The sequence below is a fragment of the Chiloscyllium plagiosum genome, chromosome 11 (genome assembly GCF_004010195.1).
Source record: "Chiloscyllium plagiosum isolate BGI_BamShark_2017 chromosome 11, ASM401019v2, whole genome shotgun sequence".
NCBI lineage: Eukaryota > Metazoa > Chordata > Chondrichthyes > Orectolobiformes > Hemiscylliidae > Chiloscyllium > Chiloscyllium plagiosum.
In genome coordinates, this window is record NC_057720.1 from 67,852,530 (window position 1) to 67,863,159 (window position 10,630).

Here is a 10,630-nt window from a genome sequence, read left to right on the forward strand (position 1 = left end):
GAAGGAACAGGAACAGACTCAATTAGATTATTTAAGTCAAAATTAAACAGATTGAGGTTAGAAATCAAAGATTTCCTTTTACTCATTTGGCATAAATGCATATTGGTGGGCAAAGTATAAAGGCCTTAACTGCAGCTAATTTTATAATCTGGACTTGGATGCGGTTGATGTGGAGACTGAATATCTGAAATGATAAGTGCTCCAGTTTGATGTAATGAAAAGTGTGTTCCCAATTTCTAGCACCAATATCTTCACTTTCAGCATAAAAGTTCAAAAATATAAACTGTTTTAACATTTTATCTGGAAATTCTTAAAGTGACGAATTTTCAGTTCAATCTTAAGGTTAACCAAATGATCCCGTAAGCACCCATACCATTTGAACTTGCTTCTCTTTAAACAGGAAATTGGAAACAAAAGGATAATCTAATGTAGATGTTTGATCATTGAATAGTTCAATGGAGACATTATATCCTCTATTGGGCAAGTATGGATTAAAAGTACAGATACAATTAAAGTGATTTCAAAGAATTTGTGGACACAAAGGTTAGTAGAAATCTGGAACTCTTACCCATATTCCCAAACAAAACAGGAGAGGATAAATCAGGTGAAAATTTCAAAAACGGAATTGAAATATTAGGCAAAGGTATTGAGGGTTATGGGAACATGACGGTTATAGGAACATGATGGTTAGATGGGGTTGACATACTACAGCATAGTCACTGGATAGAGTCTGAGGTAAGAGTCAGAGACTTCCAACTTACTTAACATGGATAGTTACCCTGTAAATGATAGACTGATGACAACCAGTTTGAACTTCTGGGTAACAATGCAACTGCCTCATCCCCATCATCTTCCTTCCCTGGACCTCTGTCACAATATCATTACCCTATATAGCTGTGACCTTGTCACCTTACTCATGTATCTCATTTATCAGCACACTGAAAGACTATTTAAAATGTTCCATTCTATTTCAGAATGTTCATTTTAAAATGAATTCTAGAATATTGCTTGTCATCTTCCTGTCAATCCTGCTCTAAGGAGTCTGATGGAAAACAGTCTGCATTTCTGTAAATGTGGAGGTTTTACTGTAAGATGTTTTTTAAAAAGAGCACTTAGTCTAGTAGATCAACAATGAATTCATTCAATGGCAGAACAAGCTGGAAGGTTAATTGACCAACTCCAGTTTCTAATAGCCAAGCAGCTAGAAACAAAGTGGTGTACTGTAATTCATTAAATTACATACTACGCATTAATAGTGAAATTGACCCCCATGGAACTGCACACAGACTGACATTTACATGACTGTCTATATTATACACAATGTTAAAGAAGCAGTAAAAGCAAACACAAGACACATTTATATGAATAACTGAAATTAAACTTTTAATTATTTGGATACAATTTAAAAAAGGAATACTGGCCTATAGTTAGAAAGTTAAGTATAAACATTTAAAAACCCCTTTATACATAGCATGAAAAATATATGCGCTTTTAAGCTCTATATCTTCCAGACATAACTTTAAGAGGTAGAATCTTGACAATACATTTCAGCTGCCTAATGTACTGTTAAAATGTACAACCATCATTTCAAACAGCAAACATTATAAAGTATACTATAGCAAACTTTTCACAATGATTCCTTTGACAGCTGCAATTATATTAAAATAGTTTTAATATATTGATAACACTACAAACAAGATTTTTCTCATTTATTTACAAAATATTTATTTAATACCAATATTGTAAAAATCAAAGGCTTTGCCTTACATATTCCAACTGCCATCTGGTAGGTTTAAAACACCAGTGAGTGGATTTTTCTTAAGTATCTTCACAAATAGTAGTCACTTTTATCAAGTGATGTTATTTATTTCAGAAAATGGCCATTTTATTTGTAGAGTATGAATGAAAAATATATAATGCCACTAAAATTTTCTTCTCAACTATACAGAGTTCTAAAAGGGCAAATTAAAGAAAGTCACTTCTGAATTTTATCACCATTACCTGAATGGTACATTTTGTCAAACTCACAAATGTTAGTGCACAGAATTCTTGGAATGAACAAGGAAAGCACAATACTTTCATTTAGGATACCAAATATACATCTATCAAAGTGGTAATAATTTAAAAAATATATATAAAGCTGGACTTGGAACCAAAAATAAATCTAAATTGACTGTGTACATAGGCATCAAATTTTACACATCACTTTATATTAAACCATAGTTGTACAGTTACATTATTCTTGAATTTGTTTAATATATTAACTAATAGTTCAATATAGTGCCAAGTCTTGCGTTTCAATCAAGAGTTGTAAAATCTGCCTTTAAAAATAGTTGTAAATAACTATCCTTTGCAATTAAAATGCAGCTTCATCAGTAATCCTTTTAATGTAGTATTTTATACTCTTAGTGTGGCGCTCTCCTAAAAATATAGGACAGAACAAACAAACATTCACTAATTTCTAGCCATCTTATTTGGGAATATAGTTTACGATCACCTAGATCAATTTTATTTTCTACCCTAAACCCCATTCTTTCTTCCATTCCAATGGCTAATTACTGGGTTTACTTTACATGGCATGAAATATTTTGACCAGTCGACTTCCTCACAGCCAATATTAATGTTCGTGCAAACTGATCATAGTGCTTCTCCTGGCACAAGATAATCCATTTTGCAACTCTGTTAAGACCAGTGACAATCAGTGAGTGCAGGAAAGTACAGGTGACAGCTGAAACTAGAACTCAAACTTCTAAGTACTGAAGTAGAGTCACTAAACTTCCACTGTTACAGCTACTAGGTTACAACTTACAGCTATGAAACAGGTACTATAGTATCTCTTTGCAAATGCCTCTTGCTTTAATAAACCTTTTAAATGGCTCATTGTAGAGGGTTATTATATTCAAAAGTTTAACTTTTATTTAGGATGTTGCAGGGTTCTTTTTAAGAACCCAAAATTATAAAGTTTTGCCTTATTTGCAGCAATTCAGCTGGATCACTTAACAATTAAAATTTAGATGTTTTTAAATGTTAACTTAAATTCCCATAAATAACAGTGCAAAAAGAATAGAACTAGTCGTCAACTGGAATCAAAGTTTTGCATTTCTTTTGATTTATCAGCTCCCAATACTTGATGCAGACTGCAGTCATGAAAGCAGAAAAGTCCTTCTGAAAGTACTGCCAATGCAATACAGCAATTACTGGCCATTTACACATCTTTAAACATTAAGGTTGCCTAGTTTCTAGCCCAGGAAGATTAATCTTCACTTCAGTTTCTTTGCTTTTTCAGCCACAATACTTTCCATTTTCAGCGAAGTAGTGATGCTTTAGTACTGAACATATTCAGATTGAAGTGACTGCAAAAGAAAAATAACTTCAGCTAAGAATATTTAAATTTATATTGTTACAGAAAGTGTTGTAAAAAAGTGAGTGATTGAATAACACCAATGAACTGTATTCTTAAAAAGAACTTGTAAACTCTTAGCAAACAAACATCAAGAATGCTGTCAGCTCTTCCAATTGTTCAGTAGCAATCCCAGTGTTAACTCTCATCCAAGTTAAGTGGAAGGTGCATGGCATACTAATCAGTCACATTATCTTGGCAGGTGAGTTGGGGGAATTAAAGAAAAGGGAAAAATATTACTGTTTTTGAGTCATTGAGAAATCACAACAGAGCACCTGTCTCATAAATGTTGGGCAAATAGAAAAAGAAAGTTGGCATTTAGCTTTGATTTCCCCAAGAAGTCCAAATTGCTACTTGACATCCAGTCTGAGCTTTCTGGAGTACTCTGACAGTACCTAACATTTATGAAACTATATTCCAGAAAGGAAATAAAAATAACATATTACAAGAGGAAGGGGAGAGAAACAGAACATTAATTAAGTGGATCTAGTTTATTTTGTTGTATTTACTAGCTAGTAACATGCTTTATAACTACATTTAAATATGAGCAACAACAACTCACTGCATTTTAGTGTTTCTGAAATATATAATGCCATATTTATTTAATGATTGAAACTGCATTTCCTCAAACAGGCACATGTTTTGCCTCACGTTAGTCTATTTTTCCTCAATTATTTGATGTGGTTAATCTTTGGCGCATAAGGCAATAAATGATCATATATACTTGAGTAAAAAGTTAAGAATCTAAGATGAAGTTTTTAAATCAAAAGTAGGGATGGGGCTGACTTTTACACAAGTAACAGTTTAGAGGTTGAAATCTACTGTCTCCCACTACCTCACTATTGCAGTTTCCACCAACCCAACTTCCAAAAACAGTACAAGTGCTCATACACAGACAAAGTAGTTGCACAGCTGCCTTTTGTGGGCTATTTTATAATTCTATGAAGTAAGTTTGTACCAGGACAAGTTTGAATTCAATGACAAAGGGGTAGTAAGTGATTAAATAACATACAAAAGATATAAAAAATAAGGTTTTTTGGGTCAATATTTAGGTTTGAGTTTTTACATACGATCAACTATTACTTGACATAATGAACTTAAAGTCTGACAAAAAAAACCTTCTTTGTCCAGTCTATAAAGGATTATTTCTTCCTTTCTCAATTAAAATTAGTTAGCAATCTACACAGAGTATAAATAATATCGTAGCTTAACACACAATGCACTGAGTTAAAAGCCTTTCCTTCAGAAATCACCTGAGTTAAGTATGCTATTACTGTTCAGCAGATTAGCATGAGTGCCCAGCAGCATTTCAGACAGCCATCTTCACAGGAGTTAATATTCTATAATCACAGGCTAAACAGTAATTGGTTTCCTAGAAAGCTGTTAATCATGAAAAGTGAGGTAGTTGGTTAACTCGCCAAGCTACTGGGTTATCATGCACATGTTTCGTTAACCATGCTGGGTAAGATAATCAGTGTGAATTCCGTGAAGCGCTGTTGTTATGTCCTACTTGGTTTTTGTGTGGTCTGGTCTGTTGGGGTGAGTGTCACTTTTGGATCTTCTCTGCAGTGGTTTGTACACTGGGTCTATCTCTACATATTTGTTGATGGCCTTTTTGGTTGAAAACCAGGCTTTCAAGAATTCTCTGGCATGTCTCTGGTTAGCTTGTCCAAGAATGGTTATTTTGTCATAGTTGAACTGATGGCCCTCTTGGTCTGTGTTATGGAGATGAGGGAGAGTGGATCATGTTGTTTAGTTCCCAGTTGGTATTTGTGAAGTCAGATGGCTAGCTTTCTTCACATTTGTCAGACAATAGTGCTTCACAGAAGTCGCACTGACAATGTTAGCCAGCATGGTGATGAAACGTTTGCACAATAACCCAGCAGCTCAGCAAACTAAACTAATTCATCCTCAAACTGAATTACACATCTTTGCAAAAACCTTAAATTACGAAAAGTGTTTGTATAAATACAAGTCTCTCCTTTCTTCTTTTCAATGAAATCAGTCTAACTTTATGTCCAAAATAAAGTCATGCAGTGGCTATTCTTCTAGTCAACAGTCAGACAATAGGCAACAATACCTCAAATAAACAATACAGTTAGAAGGATTCCACAAATCAAATAGGTTCTTTTATAAAGCATACAGGAAAAAATAGCCTCTGAATACAGTCCAGTGATAAGTTAGAATAAAACTTCTGAATGGCATAACACTGGAGGTGAAGCTTTCAATGATATGACAGATATTTTGAAAGTGAGGAAATGCAAAATCACAAATTCTGAAAATGTTGAAGTGTCAAGTAAACATTCGTGGAGTGAATGATTTCATGTCATTTTAATAAGTTTAATGTATGAAGTAGTACTGTCCACATGATAAATCAACATTGCACTTCTGATTAATAAATAATGGTAGACATTCTGCAGCATGATCACAAATTCATTCACACAAGGTATGGATACAAATGTGCTCTTCAATATTTTTAAAACTATTGTTTTTTTTCTCCATTGTGTGGGCTTTACTTTCTTCATTTTTGATAAAATAGTGGCTACCACAGGCTTTATCATCATAGAAATACCAATTGCATTACACGGAAATTGGAGCTTAATTGTAGGCAATTTAATCAGTTGGAATAATTGCTTTAGGTCATGAGCACGACGCAGGATCAACAGTAAGGTACAGCATCCTACAGGGGAGGTAATGGCAAAAGCAAACCATCATTGCAAATACATGGTTCCAGGTTTGTGTGTATTAGCATATAAGTTTTCATTTTAAGAATGACAATTTAACTGTAGAGAATGGAATTAACACAAAAGGAAGATTGAAGTTTACTACATTTTAAAAAGTTGGGTCAAACTGACTTAACAGGTAAAACATAGAGAAAGGCAAGATCATAAACAGCAAGTGGGCTTAGTTTGCTATAGAACTGGAGATATGAAGTCTGCAATTCTTGTAGTAATGGCAGACCAAAAATGGTTTTTCGCAGAAGTAGAGCTAAATTAGTTTAAAAGTATATAGTAAACTCTGAGGAGTTATAAAATCCATTTATTTAATCAGATCAAAAAAATAATTGTACAATAGGGATAATTAACTTGAAGGCATTTTTGTGGAAATTCTGGAAATAGCAGACACTTAGAAATATTTTCTGGTTTCAATTTATTGGGTTGTTTGCAATTGTTATTTACATTTTGGAGATACCCTGAGGAACTCCTGCAGAGATGCCTGGAGCTGAGATGGCTGACTTCCAACAGCAACTATCCTCCTTTGTGCCAGGTATGACTCCAACCAATAGAGAGTTTCTCTGATTCCCATTGACTCCAGTTTTGCTAGGTCTCATCTGTGCAGCATTCAGTCAAATGCAACCTTGTAATGAGATCATGAGCTGAGTGGCTCTGGTGGAACCCAGACTAAGTGTCAGTGAGCAGATGCGTAGCTGCCAGTGTTGTAGTTATATTGGCACTAACTTGGCTAGGGTTGTGGCAAGTTCTGCAGCACACGTCTTTAGTACCAATGCCAAAATGTGGAAAAACTCTGATGACAACTCCCTTGATATTATCCCAATTTTACTTTCATTATCTGCTCCATTTTCTTTTCTAATATCGGTCTAGTAGTGGTTAGATCTTTGGTTGGGCTAGAGCTTTATACAAACTAAAAATCTCTATCAGTTTTGATTCTGTTCATGTCTCATATATTAATAATTTAAAAATCTTCCATTATAGTACATCTGCTCTGTTCCAGCAAATTATCTTCATATTCAATTTCCTCACTGTGAATCAGCATTGCTCCCCCTCAGTGGATCCTAAGATAATATTCTTTTATATTAGGCTGATCAGTACTTCATGGGTGTAATGTCCTATATCTAGTTAAAAATCCCCTGAATGCAATTAGCATTTTTTTAAAAAAGCAGCCTACAAAATCACTGTGCTGTCTTTACTGCTGTGCAAACCTGTACCCCAAGATCTCTATGCTCTTTCACTGTACCAAGCCTACTTCAAATTACCAAAATGTATAATTTTACTTATTGACATTTAATTTTCACCTGTAGTTTTTAATGTATTGTCAATTTGCAGTTTAACAGCATTCCATCAGGATACCTAATCAATGCACTGATATACACAAGAATCTGCATGTTCCCCTTCTGGCAATGTCAGATAAATGACAGAATGAAAACTAATTACAGCAGCAGGTGAAACAAATCTTGGTCAATGGTTTCAATTGACTGTTAGTCACTGTAGGTCAAGGTTACTGATGATTTCATGTAACCATAGGTACTTATCCAAAATCTTATGTATCCCATGAACAGACAACAGTTATAACTGGAAATTTACTTTTCTGTACTTTTTGAATTAGTTAAAATAGTAGTTGTCCCAGAATCAAACCTTGAATAGCAACAGCACTTCCAATCAACTCTCTAAGTTGTTCCAACTTCTCCATGAATGATGTTTGTAATGCATGAAAAGTGAAGTACAAGTAATAAATAAAATCTTTGAAAGCCCAGTTAATACTTTCTTGAAAACGCATGATAAATTGCATTAAGTGAAATTCTGTTTCTAGTGAACATATTCTACTGCTCATAATGGTGATAGAAGAAAACTAAGATGCCAAATCATAAGCCTTGTACACAGTGAACATTGAACAGATAACTACCATGAGGTTGAAGGTTTAAAATATACAAATAATGCTTGCTCTTTTTTGGAATAAGAATAACAAATAAATGTAATTAAAAAAAAAATGTGATTCAGAATATGTGAAAGTATTTCAAACATCTATATGACTTTTTAGCACACAATCAACAATTAATTACTCAGGAATAGTCCTCCATTGTACAGATAGCATCACATACTTGCAGTGTATACACTGGAAGTGATTTGAAAATGATCAAATACTTTGGAAATTTAAGATTGTAAAAATAGTCGCAGTTTGAAGTGACAATCCAAGATCTGATTATTGCCTGTGGGAACCATAAATCATAAATGTGAAAACCGAGTAACCTATTTTCTCTCAATCAGAACTACATTTGCAGAAGATAACTCAGCAAATTAAAATGCAAGATATCTCTCTCCTTAAACTGTGCAGGATCTCTGCAAAACCTTTTGTGGTTCGTACAGTCTTGAATCTGCAAAAGTAACCATGTAAAGCAGCTTCTCAAAGCAGAAATACAGGTACACAATCCTTCATCCGAAATCCAAAGATTTTCGTCAAGTTTTTTTCTCTTCATAACAAGGTTTGTGTGCAAACAGTTAACCCAACACCACACCAACTCGATCCACGTCACTCAGATGTGACGTGGCTTTGCGGCCCAACACTGACAGGTGTCAATTCTGTCTCAGCCCTCATAGTACTCACAGGCGCGTCTGCTGTACAGCAAGATTTTAAAAAAATTCACCCTGAAATTGTCACTTATTCTGAAATCCAAAAAAGTCAAAATTCTGAAAACCAGCTGGCCCTAAGGATTTTGATAAAGGATTGTGTTCCCGTACAACACAAAGTCTCAAATTTTAAGCATACTGCCTGGCTGCCCACTGCTAGCTATGTTTAAAGAGAAAAGCATAATTTAATTTCCTTCTTACTAAAAATAAAGTTTGAAGTACTGTTTTATAAAGTTAAAACTGCAATGGTGAGATAGAAATACTCAAAGCAAACTAAAGAAATAAAACTATTAAATCATTGTTCTTAACATTCCTCTCACTAATTCTGTCCATGTTTTCAAAGGAACAAACTCTTGACTGAGGTGCATTTAGATGGATTTTAGGAGTTCTATGCTGAATGATGAGTCTTAGCTGGCTATTTACCTTCACAGACATTAGAGGGGAGTCCAATTCAGTCCTAACTGAAATAAAAACAAGTGTTGGAAAAGCTCAGCAGGTCTGGCAGCACCTGTGGAGAAACAGAGTTAATGTTTCAAGTCTGATCCGACTTCTTAAAAATTGTTCAGACTTGGAGTTCTGCTGAGTTTTTCTGCTGCTTTGACTGAGATCAGTTAACCCATAACATGTCGAGGAATTGTGACAACCATGTTGCTTAATAAATTCTGATGTAAGCAACTTTTTACCCTTAACACAATTACATTTGATAAAAGGAGTGCTGATATTGCTGTTTCATGTACAAGATCTTATTCTATCTCAATAAATAGTAAAATTATGAACATTTTCTTTAATAACAGCATGTAAACTTACGGGATGTGAACGACTTAGGTATCGCATGGTGGCAGGACCAACACCACTGCAGGTGGATCTACCGTTGTAATCATCTTTCGGGCTGGTACTGTTATTGATGGGGATATTGCAGATAGTGCCACTGTTGCTTTTGCCATGGTAGTTGTTGTTCAGTTCATGATAATATCTCGCAGAAAGCTGCGAGCTGCTATACAGCTGGTTGGAGGGATAACCAGATGTAAAACTTGTCCTAGGAGATGATGTCATAGCGTTCTCAGTTTCGTCAGGGGCAGCATAAAGATTTCCTAGTGAACTGCCTAGCCTGGAGTTTATGGAGAAGCTAAATGGAAACAGACAATGGGGAAACACAACATAATGCACATGGGGAAAAAACATGAAATTTCGAAGAAACAAAAATGCTGTACATATGGAAAAAATGTCAATATTCTTTGCATGTTAAAAGTGGCTTCATTAAATCTATTTACTATTTAGACTCTCGTAATAATTAAGTTCAATAACTACATACGCAGCTTATTTATGTACATTTTTTGATATTAAATCTTACCATTTAAAATGTCACATGACAAAACTAGAAATATGGTTTCTAGAGAAAGGAAATAGTAGTCATACATGAAATTTTTATGAGCAAAAGGAAAAACAGAATCAGGAAATTCAAAAACATACCCTAAAAGTAATTTGGGTTTATTTCTTGCAATTTTTCTCAATACTCACCAAAAAGATGCGTTCATTCCTGAGTTTAGTACAGCAACAGTCTATATATATTGTGAGTTGATAAACAACTCAAATGCTGCTAATGGTCCTGGAAAAACCCAGGCCACAATAAGGAGTTGATTAAATTAAGTAGACAAAATCAAGTCGCCTGGAGCAAACAACTGAATTAAGTAACATTAATCTTACTCAACACAATTTAAACAAAACAAAATTAAAAACTGAGGAAGGCATTTGACAAGGTTCCCCATGGGAGACTGATTAGCAAGGTTAGATCTCATGGAATACAGGGAGAACTAGCTATTTGGATACAGAACCGGCTCAAAGGTAGAAGACAGAGGGTGGTGGTGGA

The 10,630-nt window shown here is 34.5% G+C and overlaps 1 protein-coding gene and 1 long non-coding RNA gene across 7 annotated transcripts in view; one reads left to right on the forward strand and one right to left on the reverse strand.

The window, feature by feature from the left end:
• Positions 1–10,630, forward strand: part of LOC122554526 — a 67,039-nt gene that overhangs the window by 47,094 nt on the left and 9,315 nt on the right. The window lies entirely within an intron of this gene.
• LOC122554524 (dual specificity protein phosphatase CDC14A-like) overlaps positions 1–10,630 on the reverse strand; it is a 180,447-nt gene that overhangs the window by 11,723 nt on the left and 158,094 nt on the right. For 2 of the 5 annotated variants that reach the window (XR_006313008.1, XM_043699680.1), the window contains exon 15: positions 9,571–9,889. Coding sequence is in view for 4 of the 5 variants with exons in the window: in XM_043699680.1 (XP_043555615.1) it covers positions 9,571–9,889 (319 nt within the window). In the remaining variant the exon portion in view is untranslated. Of the gene's footprint in view, positions 1–1,375; positions 3,354–9,182; positions 9,272–9,570; positions 9,890–10,630 lie in introns of those variants that run through there. The other 3 variants (XM_043699682.1, XM_043699685.1, XM_043699681.1) reach the window with 3 other exon arrangements.